Source organism: Amblyomma maculatum, chromosome 1 (genome assembly GCF_055883805.1).
Source record: "Amblyomma maculatum isolate TAMU_Amacu chromosome 1, ASM5588380v1, whole genome shotgun sequence".
In the NCBI taxonomy this organism is placed as follows: Eukaryota; Metazoa; Arthropoda; class Arachnida; order Ixodida; family Ixodidae; genus Amblyomma; species Amblyomma maculatum.
The window spans coordinates 158830888-158853959 of record NC_139344.1 but is presented as its reverse complement, the minus strand read 5'-3'; the positions used below and the strand labels follow the sequence as shown (position 1 = coordinate 158853959).

The 23072-nt window shown below is 47.8% G+C and overlaps 1 protein-coding gene across 1 annotated transcript in view; it reads left to right on the top strand.

Annotated features, from left to right (window-relative positions):
• Positions 1-23072, top strand: part of Cad87A (cadherin 87A) — a 50245-nt gene that overhangs the window by 24102 nt on the left and 3071 nt on the right. The window contains 28 exon segments of the mRNA XM_084589450.1: positions 475-620; positions 785-857; positions 936-1008; positions 1104-1282; positions 1410-1536; positions 1721-1869; positions 2406-2538; positions 2657-2872; positions 2962-3119; positions 4138-4287; positions 4437-4559; positions 4687-4873; positions 5677-5897; positions 6889-7086; positions 10121-10234; positions 10317-10437; positions 13131-13270; positions 13341-13473; positions 13815-14107; positions 15919-16007; positions 16095-16181; positions 17476-17608; positions 20859-20983; positions 21370-21398; positions 21486-21519; positions 21602-21625; positions 21755-21779; positions 21886-22104. Coding sequence (XP_084445576.1) covers positions 475-620; positions 785-857; positions 936-1008; positions 1104-1282; positions 1410-1536; positions 1721-1869; positions 2406-2538; positions 2657-2872; positions 2962-3119; positions 4138-4287; positions 4437-4559; positions 4687-4873; positions 5677-5897; positions 6889-7086; positions 10121-10234; positions 10317-10437; positions 13131-13270; positions 13341-13473; positions 13815-14107; positions 15919-16007; positions 16095-16181; positions 17476-17608; positions 20859-20983; positions 21370-21398; positions 21486-21519; positions 21602-21625; positions 21755-21779; positions 21886-22104 — 3699 coding nt within the window.

Here is a 23072-nt window from a genome sequence, read left to right as displayed (position 1 = left end):
TTCCCCTGCCTTCAGTGAACGGAAACATTCACTCTGAAAAGTATCACGTTCTGTTTAGAAAACTATATATAAATTCCTGAGAATTGCGTCTGCATTTCCGACATTCATGTATTCAGTTCAGCCTCGCAGTTGTTGATGACAGTAATGATAATGGTTCAGCATTTAACTTAAAACTTTCTTAAATCCTACTCCTTTTGAGTCAACCTTTCCTGCCCCAGCTGCGGAGCTGGTTACGAGGGACAACGCCGAAGGCGACTGCGACAACGACGCGGAACGCAGGAACGGGCGCCAAAGAGCTGCGCTCTTAAAAACGCCAGAGCAGTGTGTTGGGGGCGAATAAGCGCACGTTATGGGGTTGTGGAGTGTTTGATAGGTACTATACGTTTCCTTCTTTTTTGGTAAACTTGCCTCGTGCTCTCGTAGTCCACATTTCTCAGAGGTGAGATATAGATATTGCGTGATTCACCATTCTAGGCCCGGGATCCTGACGTGACGTCCTACGTTAAATACAGCATCGTTTCCGGAAACAGCTACAACCTCTTCACCATCAACCCACAGACGGGTGACATTACAGTTACGAGTCGCCAAGGGCTGGATGTTTCACTTCTTAGAACGGACACGTAAGTGAAATGATACTGATATGCAGCAGATATTGTTTTAATCTGCCTCACGGCTCAAAAGCCAAGGTATAGAGGGGAACCTTGACTTTTTTTTTTATTTAACTGAGCAAGAACAGAAATATGGACTATTTTCAGAATTTCAATTTTATCATTTTATTTTGTAGAATAACGCTGACCGTACAAGCCTCTGATGGTGGTTCAGGCATCGACACTGCAATAGTTAAGATCACCGTTAGGGTATGTAGCTTCGTCGCTGCAACTTGAAACAGTTTTTTTTTTATGTTTTACGCTGTAAACATGCATTTTGTTTTTCAGGACGCCAACAACAACAGTCCCGTCTTTCAGAAAGATCGCTATGTCGCTTCTGTGCCGGAAGCGTCGCCACCAGGTAAATGAACGTGTTTGGATAGCGTCGATGCTTGCATCACGCAGACACCTCCGCGAAGGACTGACGAGAGACCATATTCATCACTTCTTCGACAGGAACCTTGGTGGAACAGGTGTCTGCGACGGACGCCGATACGGGAGCCAATGCCCACGTCACCTATCGCATTTTAAAAGGAGCCTTCGACGACTTCACCATAGATGCCAATACAGGAGTTGTTTCATTGTCAGCGACAAGTCGTCTAGACTACGATAGACGAAGCAGCTACATTATGGAGGTAAAGAGATAAAAGTTCAACAAGAAGCGTCGCTTTGCTGTCCCAGTAGCATCTTTTTTAAATAGCTTTGCTTGCCCTTCCTATTCACCTGCCGTCACTGTTTTTGTTCATTTCATGGCGTTGAAAGATTATTGGAATTGACGGAGGAGTTCCCGAGAAAACAGGGACGACGACGCTCAGTGTGAATATTTTGAACAGCAACGACAAGATGCCGTACTTTCAACCGACGACGCAAAGAGCCCAAGTCTCAGAAGGTACGCTTGAAGCAATCGTGAACGCTTGCCATATGTAACACACATGAACCGCTCCGACGCAGGCCTATCAGTCTGGACCGGAGGCGATGAGCACAAAGCGTTTCTGTGTGACTTTCGTTTTAAGGTGTCACAGGATATGCACCATATATATTGCCAGTAAAACGAAAACGTTCCACACATGCAGGGGCGCCAGTTGGTTACAGGTTCTACAAACTTGTGGCTAAAGACCCGGATGCCAGCTCTCCTGAGTTCTTGAAGTACGGCATTGCGGAACCTGTGACAGCTATTGCTAAAGACGGGAGAAACGTGAATGAGTCAGTTCAAGCGTACAAAGTAAGTGACTGCTCATCTTATCTTTTAGGTACAAAAATAGATGCTTCCTGCATTAAAATCAATGCTTTGATCACTAGATTTAAACAGAATAAAAGTAGCTAACGTGCGCTAACAAGATAAATGTGCAGAAAGGTACTGTCGAGGGTACACACTGTTTAAAAAAAATTGACGTAGAGATACACTCAGAATGAGCAATGCCTTGCATTGATGCCATTAATCACTTGGCTGCTATGACGTTTAAACTGCCGGAAGGATTGTTCGGGTCAGGTTAAAAGAAAAACTCATCGCATGCGAGGTGCAGGCTCAGACATTTCATTCGCCTCGCCACGATCTTAAAGATCAAACGTTCATACGATTATTTGGTAAAATATCTCCGTGAGGAAAGCTGAAAAGTCGTGAGGCATAAACTGTCAAAAAAGCATGTATAAATGTATAAAAAAAAGCAATAAATAAAATTGGAGCCGGCTCTAGCGCAACAAAATGAGCCTTGCCCCTCAGGGCCGCTGATGGCCTAAATTTTTGTCTGCTGACCCTAGGCCTTCTTCGACGTGGACGCGGACACTGGCGAGGTCAGAGTGGCATCCAAGCTCGACCGCGAAGCTGCAGCTGTCGTCATGCTAACAACCGTGGTATCTGACGTCAGCGCCGTGCCACTTCAAACTGGCTTAGGTAACGTGCAATGCCCCTCTGTTCCAGCTTTCAAAAATGAATGTCAGCTTAAATGAAAACAAAATACTCCGTAAATCTGCAACCGGGTAATGTCAGCGTCTACCTTTCATCATCCCAGGCACCCTTGTGATCACGATAGTGGACCTCAACGATTTTCCGCCATCGTTCCCGCCACCTTGGAGTCCGGACCATCCGGAGCTCTTTATCAGTGTCATGGAAGAGCAGCCCGTCGGCAGTGTCGTCGCGTCGTTCGTTGCCACGGACCCGGACTCGAACATTGCCAGTTATTCCATCGAGCCCGAAAATCCTTACTTCGCCATTGACAAACTTTCCGGTAAGCAGTGTATACTCTTTAAAACATAGACGACATGCCAGTGGCAATGGCATCACTGAGACACCCGACCTTTCGTCTTCCTTTCCCAGGCGTGGTCACGATACACAAAAGAGTCGATTATGAGCAAGTGCAAGAATTGCGGTTCTCCGTCGTAGTGCGAGACACGGGCATTCCTCAGCTGTCAGCGGTCGCAATGGTGACGGCAACTGTGACCAATATAAACGACAACGACCCGACGTTTTCGCAGGTACGTCTGTACTCACGCTTTTGTGTGTATTCTTCTGTGTTCGTTTTTAAATTAAGCCGTTTTAAAGTTCTTGCTGCTTAAACATTGCTTGCCTGTAGTGCTACCAATTATAGACCCATATTTCTTTGCCCGAGTGTTTCAAAATCCACTGATGAAAACAGTATATAGAAACTCTGTATGTAAGCGAAAAAAAGTAATCTCAAGACACCACCGAAAGAACTGTTCTTTCTTCTGTAGGTAGGGTGTTAGAGCGTGCTAATAAAACAGTAAGCCACATAACGCTAGTATCGCCGTTGCAAAGCCCATTGAATAGCCCGCATTCGGCTCCAACAAATACCTTCCAGCCTAAATCCGCACGGCTTGCCTTCCAGTAAATATATCCCCTTTTGTTCTTTTACGAAACGAGCTGATTCACAGTCTTTTTCATGCGCACACTGCCTTCACTGTGAAGCTGTCAGAACCTCTGTATTTATTTATAAGCATCTCAATGAATACCTATATATACTGCGCGAGCTAAGAGAAGGGAATACAAATGTGAGCTCGCAAAAGGAGTCGTACCAACAAGTTATATTTTCATAAAAGCGTATACGGAACAGCAAACCGTGTGTTCAACTACCAAAGCATCTGGCTTGCAAGAACGCTTCGCAGTTGCTGGCACCTGCCACTTCGACAACCATGATCGTTCAGCGTGCGATGGGGAAGATACCGGCAACTCATGCGGTGTTCTAACGAACGAAATTCTTTGATAACCCGGCCTCTGGTTTGCAGGCAGCAGCTGTAGCTTCAACCTCGGGGCCGAAAAATCGCCATGTAGTGCACATAACATTCAAAGTTTGTGTACGACATGTTCTGCTACAAGAGGGAAGTGGTCGGTACTCTGGTCGTATAAAGGGATGTGCCAGCAAACCATCGCCACTGCTTCCGTGGACGCTCGCGCCAAAGGGCTAGATTGCGCGCCTCACGAAAGCATTCGCTTCAGTTCGCGCTGATTGGTTGTGTGCTGTTTGATCACTTTCAGAAAGCATACCACGCTTCAGTCCAAGAGAACGCCCCGCAAGGCACCTTCGTGACGAAAGTCGAGGCGAAAGACATCGATGCCGGAGAATTCGGCGTCGTTTCGTATTCTTTGCTGGGAGAAAAAAGCGGAGATTTTCAAGTCAACAAAAAAGTAAGTGCGGAAGGAAATGCCCAGGGAGAGAGACGCGCTCAGAATGCTGCGCGGTGACGTTTAATTGAGAAGAACGTTTTTGGGCGCACTGTCACTGCTTTCGTTCTTCACTCTGCTGCTTTAACTGAAGAAAGCGCTTACATTTTCAGGGCGAGATAAGTGTCGCTGGAATGGCCAATTTAGACAGGGAGATTACCCCCGCAATCACCCTTCAAGTGGTAGCCACTGACATGGGCCACGATACAACGACGAGAAGGTCGGTTTCCGTTCCGGTGAGTAGGCATGTTTTGAGAAATGGGAAAGATAAGCCACAGGACACGGCTCGCCCGGATAGTCCTCTGATTTTTCGTCATGACTAGAGGGACGACAAATGCGAGAAATTCCTCACATATCCCGCAGGTGTACCTTACCCTGCTCGACGACAATGATAGTCCCCCCGTATTCACGAAAAAGACTTACGAGGCTTCGTTCGTCGCCAACAGCCCACTCGAGTCTGCACAGAGCATCGTTCAGGTTTCGGCGACGGACGCGGATGAAGGGATCAACGCAGAAATTCGCTACTCCATCGTTGCTGGAAACGAAAACGGTAAGCCGTGAACGCACGCGGCATGGCCAGACTTTCACACTCAGTACCCCTTTTTCTTCTACAGTCTAATCAATTATCATTCAGCCATAAATTATTGCATTATTAATTTTAGATGGATCAACGCTCTAAATTAAGAAAAAGAAACATTGTACTATGTTTTCCTCTCTTCGCTTACTGTGGGCTTCCCTCATATCTACAATACTTATACCCAAGAATGTTGGTCACTTTCTGGGAAATAGTTTTAATGTATTTTTTTTTCCATATTGTTTAACATCACTATAACAATCAGTATGTTCGCAGATCTTCCCTCGGCAGGATTCTATCCTTTATTTTATTGTTTTTTTGCTATTCATTTTCAAAAGACGCTCACCACTAGTTTTGTGCTTATTTTCCTACTGTTTCTGGTATTTTCATCTTACTATTCTAGTTGGCCGAAGTTTCGGAGCGCTGCCTAGAGCTTTTCCTGCGCTGTTTTCTGGTCGAAAAGAAAGTTCGTTCATACGACCTCTTTTATAAGGTCATGCTCATCCCGAGATGAACACAAAACAGCCGGGGGTCTTCTTTAGTGCAGCATAATACAGGCCCCTTTTCTCAGTCCAGGCACAGCATACCTCTTCTCGCTGCGAATAGGCAGTACATATGCAATGCACATAACTCTGCCACTGGCTGATCAAGATGCCGCCAGTTCTGGGCTGTGCCAGCGTCGATAAATTCAAGTGGCTTTGCTCATGATTGCACTTGTCAAAATACAGCAATTTTCAGGACTTCCAGAGCAGCACTAACCCTGCAAGCGTCCTCTGCAGGCGTCCTCGCCGTCAACCCCAAGACTGGAATCGTGTACCCCGTGAAGAAGCTCGAGAGCAGCCGCAAAGAGTACCGCATCGGGCTGGAAGCACGCGACGGAGCTGGCACTGGAGCCAATACGGACAACTGTGTGGTGCTCATCAGGCTGATCGAAATCAATCTCGACAAGCCTCATTTCGTGACGCCCTCCCTCCCCAACGCCACTGTGGAAGTGCTCGAGGTTAGAACGAGCGCGTGCAGCCATTTACTTCTTTTTCACGCCTTGCTACTAAAATCTGCGCTCGGAAATCATGTAGCCGTTCTGTTCCAAATGCACTGTCCGAGGATTCTATTTTCTTGGACAGTTACTGTAGTCGACATCGAGCAGACGGCACATAATGTGGAAAGTAGTGCCGAAATACTAATTGTTGAGATAAACTGGCCTTGGAATAGTCATTGATTTTCCTACTCACCCTAAAGGAGGGGGGGGGGGGGGGGGGGGGGGGGTGCGAAGCTTTGTTTTTGTGAAGGCAGCAGCCCCTTCATTCGTAACGGATTTTTTTTTTCTTTTACACACTACGTGTAATTTTGTTTAATAGCACCGGAAGGCGGGCGTGCGCGAAGAGACGTACATGAGGTATTGCTGTTAGCTTACATTGCTGCGTACTTTCTCGACACATTTTATGTAGTCATTGTTCTTTAATTTTTTCTTTTCTCTTTATAAATACGACCTTTGCCCTTGTGTAAAGTAAAATAATTGTTCGCAATATTTTTGATGAGTGTCGGAGTCATAAACATGGCTAGTCCGACGCGACACATCGACACAAAGACAAAAAGAAAAAGACTACTGTTTCTTCTCTACTATCCATGTTTCATGCCTCCTCCACCCTCTTTGAAATTTAGACACCTCCCCCCCCCCCCCCCCCCCCCCCCCCCATTTCGATCCCCCATTTCGATTCTTGGGGAAACCCCCTGGGAAGAGTACTACTCGCGTGGCTTCGCTTTCAGAAGTATAGCAGGTGGTCGCTCTCGCCCAGTGTTAAGCTCACGGCGTCACAAAGAAATTTCTCAGTAAGATGTCACACGCCATCGCGTACGAGCTTATCGAGAAAGACAGCTGTACTCCTGTAAGCTCGCGCCAAACCAGATGAGAGAGAAAAAAAAAAAAAAGGAGCAACGTAAAGCGAACTCTCAGAATGAAGAGCACTGACGATCCAACACGTCTTTTTCAGAACCAAACCCACTCGAGCCAAGTAATAATGACTGTCGAGGCCATGGACAAGGACCACGGCGACAATGGGCGCATCTCTTACTACTTCAAAGTTGGAGACAGAAACGTCGCTGAAACGGAAGAGTTTCGCATTGATGAAGTTACTGGAGAAATCCATGCCAAGACCGTCCTCGACAGGGAACTCAGGCCACGCTATGAGGTAAGCTAAGCTCGCTTAAAGAGCTCGCGCAACTAGAGTTGCTGCTGGTACTAACAATAAAAATATAATGTTAATTTTAATTTTTATTCTTTTGGCTTTTCGTGACCTGACTTGGCTGCGGCTTACAGAGCGAACCTGGAAATCGCTACACAGTGATGTGTTGGAATATATTCACGTGCGCTGTAATTGCTCGAAGTGCACTCCCGCAGTTTTGCCGTGGCATAAAATACAGGACACAGAATACAGCGAGTCGCCGGAAACATTTCAACGCAATAACACTGTCTGTCCGTGTGCTGCTTGAGAGTGATGCGCCATGTGAAGTTCTCTTTGGTTTCTTATAACCGTGCCACATCTGCGGGCTCCTTGAGTTACGAGGGGTGGTTCACAATTCATGGGCAAAAGAGGGCTTTGGGCGAAGCGATGCCAGCACACAGATGCCCACATGCGTCATCATCTGGTCGAGATCTCATCGGCACGAAATCCGCATTAAGAGAAAATTATCACTGAAGTTGAATGGCAGTTTCTTAGGCCATTCAGATTTAGAAGTATATGATATCAAAGCTGCGCGGAAGCTATGAGAAATGCCGTATAGCGGAAACTTCCAGATTTACTTCGACTCCCTTTAGTTCTAGGCGGATGACATCACTTAGCGCACGGGCGTCTTTAGCATTTGTTTTTTGTTTTTGCCTATCGGGGTGGAGTTACGCCGATTGACGTGGAAAGTAGATATTTGAAGGGAGGATCACTGTAAAATCAAGGCTAGGTGTTGCACCTTCGATTATGCCCTGCTTTCCTTTACCGCTTAGAAAACGTTTCTTACTAGTTTCATTAATGCTCTGCTCATGAGGTGCCACATTCACTGAGAATGGTTTGCCGTGGTCGACGAAGAATAGGTCGCTAAGGCTCCGTTAAATTAAGGTGCATATAGCGAGTTCAGTTCATATAGCGAGGTGCATATAGCGAGTTCACTGCAAATAATGATTGATGACCTAGACAGGAAAAATAGAAAGGTAGGCTTGAAAATCAATATGCAGAGGACTAAGGTAATGTTCAACAGCCTCGGGAAGGAACAGCAGTTTACATTAGGTAGCGAAATACTGGAAGTAGTAGGCGAATATGTCTACTTAGGACAGGTAGTAACCGCGGACCCGGACCACGAAAAGGAAATAACAAGAATAATACGATTGGGATGGAGCGCATTTGGCAAGCACTCGCAGATTATGACTAGCAGCTTACTGGTATCGCTCAAGAGGAAAGTATACAACAGTTGCATCTTGCCTGTACTCACCTATGGGGCTGAAACGTGGAGGCTAACCAAGAGAGTTCTACTTAAGTTGAGGACAACCCAGAGGGCTATGGAACGAAAAATGGTAGGGGTAACATTAAGAGATAGAAAGCGTGCAGAGTGGATCAGAGAAATAACTCAAGTTACCGACATTCTAGTAGAAATTAAGAAGAAGAAATGGACATGGGCAGGACATGTAGTGCGAAGAGAGGATAACCGATGGTCGCTGAGGGTAACAAACTGGATTCCAAGGGAAGGAAAGCGTAGCAGGGGGCGGCAGAAAGTTAGGTGGGCGGATGAGATTAAGAAGTTCGCAGGGCTCAAGTGGATGCAGCTAGCACAGAACCGGGTTAAGTGGAGAAATATGGGAGAGGCCTTCGCCCTGCAGTGGGTATAATCAGGCTGATGATGATGATGATGAGCGAGTTCAGTGCGTTTATTATCGCTCAGCGCGTGACTAGGAAACGAAGAGCAAGGACATTTCTGCAACCACGGCAAGGCCTCGATTCCAAGCCGAAGCCCGAAAGTCGAAGGCTTGGAAAAAAAAAAAACTAAACCCTCGGACGTAAGCCGACCGAAAAATGAGAACGCTGAGTACGGGCACAGTACAAAGCTCAAGTGACATCTATTTGTCACGAACCTGTCCCTGCTCACTCGCAATCACTCGAGTGCGTAATCTTCTGATCCATCAAGTACATTCGAAATGCGGCACTTTCTGAACAAGTCTGTGACTAAGCCTTCCAGGATGTCATACCGGGCTGCAGCAATCCAGTTCACTGCTACTCCTAGCAACGCGGGTTTATTCGGCCCGGCGGAGTGACCGCGCATTTAAGTCAACCAGTCTACTTAAACCTTTTGTAGTCGAACCTTCAAACGCTTGTTGATCCAGGCGTGAAGAGGCTGTAGCTGGCCACCAGGTATGATCGTGACATAAACATGTACTAGCTTTAGCGTGTGCAGCTTTCACTCTATCGGTCAGGCGCCCACGGTAGGAATCGAGGACGAGGGAGAGAGAGGCGAGGGCGCGAAGCTCCTAGCCCTACGCTCTGGGTATAATTGCAATTTCTTAACAGTTGGTAGTAATTATTAGTGTGACACGCGTACGCTAAATGTCTCGCGCCCACGCCTCGCAGACCTCCAAGCGCTCAGGCTGTCAGGTCACTTTATTGTACGAAGCTCCACAATGCCCACGATGCGTGGAATTTCTGCGTAAAGTCAGAGCCATCCTCTCGATTACAAGTAATTTGAGTATTTCCATCGGCTACGGCTCGGCATAGTCATTGCACATTGCTGGCTTCTTAAGGAGTTCGATGTGGGGCACCACGTGCGTGCTTTTTTTCCTTGGAAGAGGTTCTGTCGTTCGTTATGAATTATATTTGTAGAGAGAGGTAGAATGCAGTTTAATGAAAGGAAAGGTGGAGAAGTCGGCAGGCAAATTTATATGATGTTGTTCTTTGTTGTACTCGCAAATCCCCCTATCTAAGCCGACCTGAGTTTCGTATGCTATCTTCTTAAAAACTATTGACTTGGATTGGAATAAATACGGTAATTGCGCAGAACCGGGAGCTGCGAAGGTTTTCACGTAATGGATCACTGCGATCCATTGCATACGAATCTGCATTGCTTATTCGGATCGTTAAAATTTGAAAATTTTTTTTTCACCATGGGTGAGCAATAGCGCTATATTTAGAAGTGCAGAAATTTGTTTCACAGGTGGACTAATTTTTTTTATCCTCTCTCCAATTCTAGCTAGTGCTCGTTGCCAAAGACCACGGCACTCCCGCACCATTTGAAACGCTACGGTTCCTCACAGTTGTTCTGAAGGATATCGACGACAATGCGCCCTTGTTCCCTCGCACACGGGTACTGTCCTCTTTCTGATCGATTATTTTAATCGGTAGCTGAGAGACTCACTCAGCTAATTATATATGCCTTTATCTTACAGTCCACGAATCCTTACGTGTTTCACATCAAGGAAAACTTAGACCCCGGCTTTCCCGTTGGAAGGGTAACGGCGATTGATCAAGATGTCGGAGAAAACGCCATGGTCTATTACTACATTATTGGTGAGACACCAATCTCAGTCCGGTTCCACAAATGCTATCCCTTCGTGAATCTATTCCACTGCGCTTGACAGTTGGCAATAGCCTCTGCATGTATCTATATTAGATACAGCTGAAGTATTCGGTGCCCGCCACACAGCGTTCCCCCATGACAAAAAGCAGACCAACGTTAAAGCTTTTTTTGTTGCCAAACAAAAATCTAAGCTCCAGACGAAACTATAAGATCAAAAAAGTTTGAAGATTCATGATTTATTTTATTGTCAAACAATAATAATTTCTGGAACGAATGAACAGGGCAAAGAAAAAGGGCGGGGAAGTAGAGACAAACACATGCGCTGACTAGCAAACAAATGATTTATTGCGACCAGGCTGGAAAAAATATAACGAAACATTGGGAGCACGTACGCAAAGAAAATTACGAATCGAGAGGTATTACACGGCGTCGCATTTTAAGAAATGCAATTTCTCGTGTGACCAGACCCAACGAATTATGGCTGACGCACGTTTAATCGGAGTTGTATACCGGGTGCTTCGGTTTGGTTTGGCTTGTGGGGTTTAACGTCTCAAAGCGACTAAGGCAATGAGAGACGCCGTATGAGAGACGCCGGAGGGCTGAGGAAATTTTCGCGCAGCACACGGGCGCCTTGCTGTTCGCCTCCACTAAAACGCGGCCGCCGTGGCCGGGATTCGATCACGCGTCCTTGGGCACAGCAGTCGTGCGCCCTAAACCCTACACCATCGCGGCGAGGGGGGGTCAGTGAACACTCAAAGTTTCCTAAAATAGTGAATTTGAAATAGAATAACAATATTTTGAGAACAAATTAGAGGTGCGATGGACATAATTTACTGAAAATTTTTTTTCAATTAGAAAGCTAATTAACTAAAACCTACAAAATAACTCTTTAAATTTATCGCAGTTGGATGGTTACTGTTCGAAGCAGTGAATAAGAGAATGCCACGTCAGTTTTTGAAACAAAAAAAAAATATTGATATTATAAAGCTTGCAGTGCTAAGAAATCTGACACTTTTTTCAGCACGAAGCCCGGAACTGAGCGCAAGAAACGCGCGCAAAGCGCAGGAGACTCGGTACAGACGCGACGTCCGCTGGTGATGTGTTGCAGTGACTATAGGCGCCAAATTCGAACTGCCTGCTCTACTGTGCCGTGTCATCCACTCTATTTTGTTTCGTCTAAGTGTACATGACGCGTCGTGCAGTACCGCTTGCAATTCAAACTAAGCACGTATCCACGGCAACATGGTATCATCGAATGTCTCGTCTATAAGCTTCCTGAGCAGCTGATGTGCTGAGTTTCGGTTACGTTCCGAAAAAGTGCCGGAATTTTACGCGTTCCAGGGATTTAGGCAATATATGTTACTGCGTTTCAAACTCACCATTGGTACAAAACCGCGAACTGCTTTAATAAAAAGTTAGTTGGATTACGTTATTTACCTGTATAGTTAGGAGGGCGTTGAAATAATTGTGTCTGCCATGACTGAGAACTTATCAATGAAAATATTTCTTTTTCTATATTTCGAACTCAATATTTAAGGAATTTTCAAAAGGGTCCGCTGAAATACCCAGACCTTTTCACAATAAATCATTTTGTTGCTATTTATGGTATCTGTTTGTCCTCTTATCTCCCGTCCGGGTTTTTTGGCGCTGTTCCATCTCTACCATAATTATGAATCAAGTCCGAACCCACCCTGTTCTTGCTGTTGCGATTGGCGAACGAAGTGATACAGGTCAGCAAATTATTACCTACTGCTTTGTTTTTTAAGTTGTATTCTACTATACAGAAGCGCTCCATAACGCTAAGTGTCGGGAGAATTTACAAATCTCTTCGAAAAAACATTGTCTCTCCCGTAATTGAGAGTAAATGTAAGCATGAAATGGCTTCATTACCGGCGCTGTCCTGTCGCCTGGCTCTATTGCTCAGTTTAAGCAGTTCTGACGGAGATGTAATTTGTTATGCTCGACGCTTAGCGGCTTCCTCGAACCAGCCCCGCTGCAATGACACCTCTGCATGTGCTGACGGGGAGTACGTCTAAACGACGGCGGTGAACGCGGGCCACCGTGGCAGACCACAAATCGAAGACATCGTTGTAGGTTTCACGCATAGAGCCCCGCTGGCCTGTTTGTGTTTTCGGGCTGATGGCGCGGCTTTAGGAACAATGGCGAATGCGGAGTGCTGATGTCATCGAAGCGTCAGGGACAGCAGCGCTGACTCAAAAGGGCGTCTCATATCTGTCTCGATACGTGACTCCTCTGAAGGCGCGTTTGAGGGATCCACCGAGAAATGAGAGTTTAGTGCCACGAAATCAGAGCGTAGTAAGCGAACACACCTGTTGGTGCATGCGCTGCTTCAGGGTACATGAAAGTTCGTTTAGCTTCGGCATCGCCTTCATGTTCTCTTCTGATTCGACGCCATGTTCGCCCCGGCGCAAATGACAACGGTCACTGAAAACATTGAAAAATATAAGTCCAGCGGTTGAGCCGATGAAGTAACAGAAGGGAAGCAGGCATGGAAAAGCAGTCTCACAAGGTAGCATACTGTCTTTCCTATATATGTGTTGTCACCATCTCCTGAAGCAATGCACGGCGTTGCGAAGTGCCACCTTGTAGCAACATGTCTGTAGCAACATGCAATACCAGAAATACCGACTTGGAATAACAGTGCTGCATTTGCTTTCCGCAGATGGAAATTGGGACACACAGTTCACGATAGACAAGATGCAGGGCATCATCTACTCGAACGCCTCGTTCGACCGTGAAACCAAGGACCTGTTCGAACTGGTGGTGAAAGCCACAAGCAACCCTGACTACCTCGTCTATACGGTACGCTACCGTCGTCCGCGCTGAACAGTACATAGCCCATAACACCTGACGTGCGTTTTTGGTTTTGCAGAGGCAGGCTGACGGTCTTCCGCCCAGTATACGAAGCTACAGCGAGTCTGACCGCACTGTGGCTCTCGTCAGTGTTCACATCGACGATGTGAACGACAACGCCCCCGTGTTCATAAACGCGCCATACTACGCAGGTAAGATCAAATCCAGACATCCTATCCATACTTTGGTAGGCTTTTATGGTCGTATAATGGAAGCATAATTTCACGATTAAGCGTACGTTTGACAGTCTCCCACGCTATATGAGGTTTATGGAAAAGGTATACCGACTTCAGCGCTTGCTGCAGTACCAGGCATCTTGTTTTTATTTTTTTGTTCTTGAGCGCAAGGAGTTTCGGCCCTATATGCGACCAGAACTCGGTTGATTCGTCGAATCCATTTCGAAACTTTGGCGAAACCCGGCAGGTGCGATTTGTGAGATTGCAGCCTCCGGACGTGCAAGTCAGCTGATCCACGTAGCGGCGCTGTGTCGCAGGGCTGCGATTCACTGCCGTGGAAGGGGACACAGTGTTCACGGTGCGGGCCCGGGACCCGGACGAGGAGCCGGCGGAAGGCGCGGCCATCGCTTATCGCATCGAGCACGTTACGCTGTTTCTGCCAGGCTCGACGGGAGGCATCCGGCCCATTCCCGCCTCGTTCAACGTGTCGGCGGACGGCCGTGTGTGCGCCACGCACCCCATGGCCCAGTACAGTCAGGCACGCTTCACGGTCGCCCTCGAGGCCAAGGAAACGGCGCCACCGCACAGGGCTGCGCGCACTACGCTCAAGGTAGGCTCGCGTGCGCTATGGATGTGCTTCCAAATCACCACGCGCCGTACAGATCAACCTCTGCTCTCGAGCCTACTTGCATACACTGGCTCTTAACTCCGGAGTGAGCATTCTCTCGCTACAGGTTGCTCTTCTATAAGTTCTGAAACAGTGATACGTCAGATTCGAGCAAAGAGTTTCTATTTAATGTAAACGGTGCTCAGCACTTGGTGTTAAAAAAAAAAAAAGTCAGACTTATTTCACATTATCATGCAGACCGGCTTCCAGTGTTTATAGCAGTTTCGTGTGGATGATGGGTTTCCGTTGTGACCCTCATGCCAATCACGTGGCCTGTATTTAAAATAGGGTATAGCTGGCTTTTTATGCCTTGGTTTGGTTTATGGGGTTTAACGTCCCAATGCGACTCAGGCTATGAGACGCCGTAGTGGCGAGCTGCAAACATTTCGACTAACTGGGACTCTTTAACGTGCACTGACATCGCACAGCACACGGACGCCTTGCTTTTCGCCTCCATCGAGAAGCGGCCGCCGCAGCCGGGATTTGATCCCGCATTCTTGGGCGCAGTAAACTGGGTTTTATCAACATCAGGAATTACTAATGTGTGCACTGCAATGGGTGCTTGCAGTAGAAACCTTGGCAGTCATTAAAGAGTTTTAGTATTCAAACCTCGGGCCCATAATAGCTGTCACTTTGATGTTTGATTATTTTGTCTCAGAGTATTAATTTGCAATAAGCGTTTATGAAAGTCCGGCAATAAAGCAGTTGGGCTGTTGAAAACAGTCAAAAATCATATGCCGTATCCGTACCGCTACAGGTAAGACAAAAGCCGTTAGGACGAAGAAACCGACAAGCACAGTGCTAACTTCTGAAGCTTTATTTACCTGACGTTGCGTATAAATGTACAGACGAGGCTTTGACGTCTTGTGGACAAACACATTCTAGAACACACGCGCCGTAGACAAACACAAATAACAACAAAAAAGACTCAAGGTAAGAGAAATAAAATGATTATGCATCTCAGAACTGACAGCTTCTTGCAGCGGTGCTTACACACTGATTTTTCAGCCTTATGTTGAAAATTTAGATTATTTCTCTCATGTATCAATCGCGATTCGTTACCGCCACTGTGGTTTCTTTATAGCGCGGCGCGCACAGCTATCTCTATCTTTTCTGCCCATTCACAATCTCTGCAATGAGTGCCAGAGCGACCAGATATGACACTTGGAACTTTGAAACATGTTCGTTTATGCTTTCGGTAAGACAGCGTTCACTGTTCCCTAGGCGCTTCACATATTATAGGACAGCGGAATTGAATAAACTGCCTGATCACAAGCGACGAAGCGCATTTGGTGTTGAGAGGTACACGTAGCCTCCTTGTCAGTTTCGTTGTTCGTGGCTCGACACAGGCCAGCCAGACACTGAGGTTCCGGTATTCGATTCGTATTTGATTCGGTTCTGTCTCTTTCCTATTTGTATTTGAGCACATCTTCATTAGACTATTCGTATTCAATTCGTTCTGGAAAAAACACTATTCGCACAATCATGTGGCTGCTGTCTTAACTGTTGCTGTCTTAACTACGGGCGACAAGGGGTTTATTTCTGGTGAAGCACTTGGCGCGCTACTCTGGAAGAAGATCATAAAATATGGCTGTACTCACTCACAAACTCCTTTTCTGGTATTAGCTCACAGTGACACTGTTTTTCATGGTGTGATTAATTTGTTATTGATATGCTATTGCCGTTCTTTTTAATAAGGTACACAACGCGTCACTAATTTGCAACGCCTTCTTTATTTCATTCTTCTGCTCAAGGTGTGGATATACGAGCCCGAGCAGCTGGTGCGAGTAATAATTGCTCAACCTCCAGAGGAAGTGTACCGGGACCAAAGAAGAGTCGTAGCGTACGTGCCGTTTTGTCGAGAAAGCACCAACTATGCTTCCATTAGCTGTAGTGTATATGCTTCGCTATATCCTTCCTTCTTTTTCAGTGTTCTTTCAAATGCCACGGGAGGAACAGTGGTAATTGACAAGCTCAAGTACCATGTAAATGATAAAGGGAAGCTTGTCAAGTCATGGTGAGTGTTCCAAATGCAACGTTGAAAACACCAGCCCCTACTACAGGAAAATGTAGTTGTCGTGCAAGCTCTGCCACTGACACTATAGTGTGCGTCTTTATTTTGCATGAGAGTACAGCGAAACCATACAACCGCGGGAAGTGATCGTACAACGATATTAACAGCTGCGATAAATGCGGCTACTGAAACGCAAGCACTCTGCGTACTCGACATCTATTATACTGAACGACGTACAAGTGTGAGGGAAGGAAGCAAACTAGCGAGTCTATACAGTCGATCCAGGATATATCGAACACGAAGGGGATCGAGAAATAGTTCGATATATCGATTCGATATGTAAGACATGCCGACAGATTAGCTCCTCTGAAAACCAGAAGCGCAAATACGATGTACCCACGCTAGCGGCACGCTTCTTGCAGCGACTTGCTGACCGCCAGCACCCTGGCCGCTCACCGCTCGCCGCGGGTGCGGTGACCCGCGAGACTCACTGAGCGCACCTCCGCGTGCTGTTTCGTGGGAGCCAGCGCGCACGCCAAATATTTAGTATGGACAGATCAGAGCGTCGGAGCTCGCGCTGCTCGAACCTCGTATCTTGTGCCGCGTGGCACTAGTGCCCGTTGAGCTTAGGATTCACATCAAAGCTGCTGCGGACGGTGCTTTTTTGAAAAGTCACCGCTTATCATAAGAGACCTAATTATTATAAACGCAATTAAAACTAACTTAAAATAGGGTACCGGGAATTTCTCCGTTTCCTTTAGCAACGAAGACTGTCACACGAGAGCGAAAGCCGCAGCAATCCTCCGGTCAGCAAGGCTGGCTTCGCCGCTTGACAGCAGAGTCGCGTTGAAAATAAACACGCCAGACGAAAAGCCACTTTCCATATGACTCGACGTTCAACTCCTCAAGCGTTTTTTCAGCGTTAGCACTGCCAGCAGGTGCCCATGGCGGCCTAGCCAACCCGGCTAAGCGCACGAAAAGTGGTCATGTCGGCGTCATTAGGAGAAGCGGCCCTGCAGTAGTACGGCAGGCAGTCAGTTATATCGATTGTTCTACTGAACGGGAGTTCGATAAACGCGAACAACACTCCTATAGTTTTGCATGATATTTTCAATGGGATACTCTGAGAGTTCGATATAAGCAATAATGGGATATATCCTGTTTCGGTATATACGGGATCGACTGTATATGTTCGGCCAGAGGCCCACATCATTGCTACGTGTGTTCAAATTAAAATGTGCATATTTGCAGTACTACATGACGAGGACTGTTAATTGTCGACATGTTCCTGTTGCAGGACCGACTTGCACGTTCATGTTCTAGACAAACACGATCGTGTCATTCACACACCGGAAGTTCTCGATGCAGTTGACTCCAACATCAAGCTTGTCCGGTTCCAAAATCCCGAGCTGCAAATTCACAACGTCCTGGTAAGTAAATGCCCCTACTTTTATCACTTTCTATGTTAGCATATGCAGCGTGTGGTCCACACACTTGTCTAAAGCGCTCGAGCGGAGAGCTGCGAAGCTCGCCGATATCATTTACGAGCTCCCGGGGTCCAAAATAACATCTTATCATACACGCAGGTCCGCGTCAATTGCGGTCTACTCCTCATTTCCTAAATGTTGCCTAAAAGTTCCTAAAAGCGCTGAAAAGTAGCCAGCGCTGAACACAAGCCGAAAGGCAGCACTTTGAAATCGTACAGTCTATCTGGGGTGACAAAAGCTGTTTTTTTGCGGTCCCGCTCATCGACCTCAATCTGCCAGTACCCGCTCTTCAAGTCAATGAAGAAGTACTGGGCGCGACGAAGCTTGTCGAGCAAATCGTCGATACGGGGCAGCTGGTAGGCGTCTTTTTTATTGATTTCGTTCAACTTTCGATAATCAATACAGAAGCGAAGGGTCCCATTTTTTTTCTTTACCAGCACGACATGGGATGACCACGGGCTGTTGGATGATTGTATGACGTCATCACAAAGCATCTCCGGAACTTGTGTCTGAATCGCTCCACGTTCCGTCGTTGAGATACGGTACGGCTGCTGACGGATAGGGCGGGCGTCGTCAGGAGTAATGATGCGGTGCTTCACAAGAGGCGTTTGCCGTACTTTCGATGAGAACACGAAACAAGCGCTGTACTCTAGTAGGTGGGCACGTTTGTCACGCTTCTGTGTTTCCGAGAGATCCGGACTAATATCAAGACGGTCAAGGGGCGGATGCTCAGTGCTAACAGCCCCAAACGTAAAACATTTTGAAACATCCGCTAAGGAGTCAGCGAATGCGATGACAGTAGCACGAAAAAGATTCCGGGGTTCCTTGGTGAAGTTAGTCACCAGGAGCTCAGACCGGCCGTCGAGGAGGTGGATGAGGCTGCGCGCTGTACAGATGCCGTGGGTGAGCGATATGGACTGGTTGCCTTCCGCGACCGCAGGCCCGTCACGCAGTTCGTCGCAAGTAAGTCACAAAAACACTGGCGCGTGGCGGAATCGAAATGCTCTCGGCGAAAATTGCAAGGGCGGCGCGGCGTTGGCAATTCTTGGTGTCAGTATCAGCAGCTTCAAAAATGTCGATCAAAAATGTCCCTGTGCGCTTCCGGAGATCGATAATAGCTTCATACTCTCGGAGAAAGTCAACACTAAGGTTAAAGCCAAGGGAGCAGTCAGGTATAACGAGGCAGCTTGCAATGAACGTGGAGTTGCGAATTTGAACTCTTGCCGTGCACAGGCCACTAGGAGCTACGACATGTCCGCCAGCGGTGCGAATCTGCATGCCAGACCATAGTGTCATTACTTTTTTAAGAAGCGCGCTAGCTTCCCGCTTGTAATCGAAAAATCAGCGCCAGTGCCCACCAATGCGCTAACCTTATGGCCGTCGAGAACCACGGGTATGTCCAGCGAGAATCGATCTTCATGCGTAGGGACTGTCGTCGGTGCCGTAAAATCGCGATTGCTCACAGGTCTCGTTGTCAGGAGGTCTTCGACACGTCGATTGCAAGCGGCCTCGCCCCCGGAGGTCGCTGTCCTTAGTTTTCCCGGCAGGGACTTGGCGACCGTAGCTGCGCCATCCAGTAGGATCTGGGCTGTGGCGATGGTCGTTGTGGGGACGAGGAGCGTGATTGCCGCCGGGAAGTTGGCGACATACGCTGCGGAGCTAAGTAGTCCGCAATGTCACGGGGTCGTTGGCCTAATGGAGGGTGACGCATGTCCATGGAAAATCCGTGAAATCCCAGGTGTCGATAGGGGCACTGGCGATAGAGATGATCTGGTTGCCCGCAATGGAAGCACAGGCGCTGGTGATTTGGGGCGCGCCACAGGTCCGCCTTCCGCTGGGGTGGTCATCGGTTGTCGACGTATGGCTCAGTTTGTGCGGAATACAGCGAGCCTTGATCGGGTGGCTGCAATAGCGTCGAAGCAGGCGCAGGGCGACGCGCCATATCTGCATAACTTGGACGTAGGTACTCCGTGAGAAAAAGTGGCGGATCAGCGGACGCTATTGAAGGCCTCAACGCTTGAAGCTCTCCGCGGACAATGCTAGCTACAGAGCCGACCATCGGCTGGGGAGCACCCAAAAGCGTCTGCATGGAGCTCTTCGCGTAAAACTGAGCGGATGATGTCGCGTAGGATCGCGGTGGCCCCGAAGGCCGAAAGCGGCTCCGCAACCGAAGCGGCGAGCACCGGCCTGTCGTAGGTGGTAGACCGCTGCTGAAGCATCCTCTCCATTGTGACAGCTTCGGAAAGAAACTCGGCAACCGTGCTCGGTGGATTACGCACGAGGCCAGCGAACAGTTGCTCTTTAACACCGCGCAGGAGGTGGCGCACCTTTTTGTCTTCGGTCATGGCCGGGTCAGAACATCGGAAGAGGCGGGTCTTGTCCTCCACGTACATGGTTACAGTCTCATTCGGCATCTGAATACGAGACTGCAAAGCGCTTTCTGCGCGTTCTCGCCGATCCACACTGGTATAGGTCTCAAGAATGCGTCGGCAGAACTCGCGCCATTATGTTAGGGCGTCTTCTCGGTTCTCGTACCAAATACGGGTGCCATCTTCCAGGCTGAAGAAGACGTTTCGAAGCTTGGCGGCGTCGTCCCACTGATTAACGAAGCGACCCGTTCAAACTGGACGAGGCAGTCTTCGACGTCTTCCGTCTGACTACCGTGGAAGGGCTGAGGCGACCGTAGGTTCTGCAGGGTATAGTAACTTGGAGCTTGCATAGCAGGTCGAGGGGCGACTATGGTGTTGAACTCCAACGGCCCGCGCTCAGGGTGCAGGCCTTAATTCATCCGGCTAGTACGGTGCACAGGGGTGTCGACTGGCACAGGAGTTGAGTCCTGGGCGTGCGGCGGTGTATGGGACATGTGCTGGGATCGATACCTAGCGCCGAAACCAAAATATGTCGCGGACAATAGGCTGTGAACGACAGGGCTAAGCTGTAGGCGCAGACAGAGTTCCGAACACAGCGCGTGAGCCGACTTCAGTGTACTCTTCTTCCAGGCGCACTAAGAACATAGGAATACCAGGGGGCAATATAGAGTCAAGAGGGCTGCGACAAATGTCAGGAAATCAGAATGTCTGTTAAATAACGTACGGGGAGAAATAAAATTTAGCAGCTTGTAGAGGCTTTTGTACATGTGTTTGCATCTAGGAGAGATCTTGACGGTATCCATCTGTCGTTAACTGTGGCGCAGCCAGCAAGAGTTGGCATCAGCAAGCAAGAGTTCGACCTGGCTTTGGCAGTTCTAATCGCGATGCTGGTGGTGATCTTTGTCGGCGTAGTGACGATGATGGTCTGTTGTACCTGCCTTAAGTCGTGGTAAGTACAGCCTAACAACGTGTTTTCTTTCCGTTACGATTACTCATTTTACCATATTTTGCTGGCGTAATAATTTTCGCGCGTAGTGGCCTAATAATGTACATCTATCTAGCACTTTTGTCACCTTTTGTCTGCGCCAATGCGCACACAGACACATTACGTGATGTCATAGAGCTTGATATTCTTTTGCTATTATTACAAGCATAGCAAAAACTATAGGTGAACAGTAGTATTTATAGTCATTTCTCTCTCTTTAAGGCATTAACTATAGGCAAGCTAACCGACAAAGAATCTAACACACGTCTCCACTTCACACTGCAGCCTTGCGGAAGCCAGTCGGGTGTATGTGTCTCTTCCCAAATCAGTTTCTGAACAATTCTTTTCAGGTACGCCTACAAAGCCAAGGAAGCCTTAGGTAAGTACAAGGCTGTACTTTCTTGTCCCCCCACTCAGAAGAGAATAAAAACGTACGACAGGCTAATGTTTGACAACTATCACGCAGTGCGTCACGATGAAAGCCCTCCAGTGACAACCACGTGAGTACTTTCTTGCCTAGTAGATATTTACCGAAGTGGGCGGTGCAGAGCCATAATAACAAGTGTTGTCCTCACTTTTCAGTGAAAATCCACTATGGACCGAACAGTAAGTTAGATTTTGTTTCTATGGTCTCTCTGCCCGTCAGTAGTTGAAGCTGTTGTTTTATGGCTATGCATGATCTCACAAAGCCTGTTTTTTTTTTTTTTTTTTTTTTTGTGCTCCCTCTGCCTGCAGGAAGCTGAAGATCTATGAAGAGCAGGTAAGTATCATGCCCTCCACTGCATCCACAGAATATTGCTCTTGTCTGTGGGGCGCATGTGCTCCGCGTCACAGAGCCTGAATCCGACACCTGCACGCAACCGCAGGAGCTGAGCATGAGCGTGGCTCCCGACAATCTGGTTACTACGGAGGCGGACATTGCCGCCTTCAACTTTAACGATGACACCAGCAGTGCAGTCTACGCTACGCTGCGGCGAAACAGCGTTAGCCACCTGGGTGCCGAGTCACGAAACGGCTACTCGACCCTGACCAGCCACCGGCCCACGGCTTCGTCGCGCAGGCAGCGCGAGCCGGACGCAACCGAGGTGAGAGCCGTTATCGATTTCTCATTGGCCTCACCACCCCCCTCCTCCCTGCCGTCTTCTAAGCCGATACATAGATTGTTCAGATATTAACCAGTTAATGTCTGTCCTCGATGGCGACAGCCAATGCACAAATCACTGTGACGCGATGGGCGGCTGCAGAAATCTGGAAATAGACCACCGCTCACAAGAAAAACTCCTTCACCTATAGGCTCCTGCCTATTTTGTGGTTAGTATAGGGTCACCGGGGCACTCTAGTGGACAGAAATTAGGTACGTCGCAAGATCAAGACTTCTGTAGTGATGTCAGAATAAAGCCGCGCGTCTGTTTGTGGCCAGTCACTCACTGGCTGCTGTAAAAAACCTGTCGTGCGTAGCAGTCTTGAAGGGACATAAAGTGCAGCAGTACCAGCTGCCGCTCGCCAGGTGAGTGCAGGGCATAAGAAGCCTCCTGTGCTATACGCGAGTCATCCCACTGAGCCACTCCACTTAGGTGACGGAGATTTTTAGCTCCAGATTTCTGAAAGTAGTCTGTATACGGCTCTGTTGCGTCACAGCGGCAACGGTATCTGGGATCGTGAAATGCCTTCAACGAGTTTTTGAGTGTCAGAACCTTTCACCGTTTGTTGTACCTGGGTCTCATGTAATACTCGTAAGCGGTCTTCTCGCCCCTTCGGGGCTTTTAAATGAAATGGGTAAGGGATGCTCCACAGTATGTTCCGACAGCAATCTCAGTGGTCTGTTTTATGAAATTAACGATTCTTTTCCATGTCTTCAAGAGAAGCTAGTCCCAACTTTGTCTCGTAAAAGCGTTAGAGCGCTGGTCTAGCGGCGGCTTCCTTGTTCGTTTTTAGTTGCATCATCTTTGAAGATGGTGAAATACACAAAATATATACGATACCTCATGCGCAAACGCTTTGGCTGATAACAAAAGGCATGAAGGCAACAAGCGATACTGAAATGTGAAGCGTT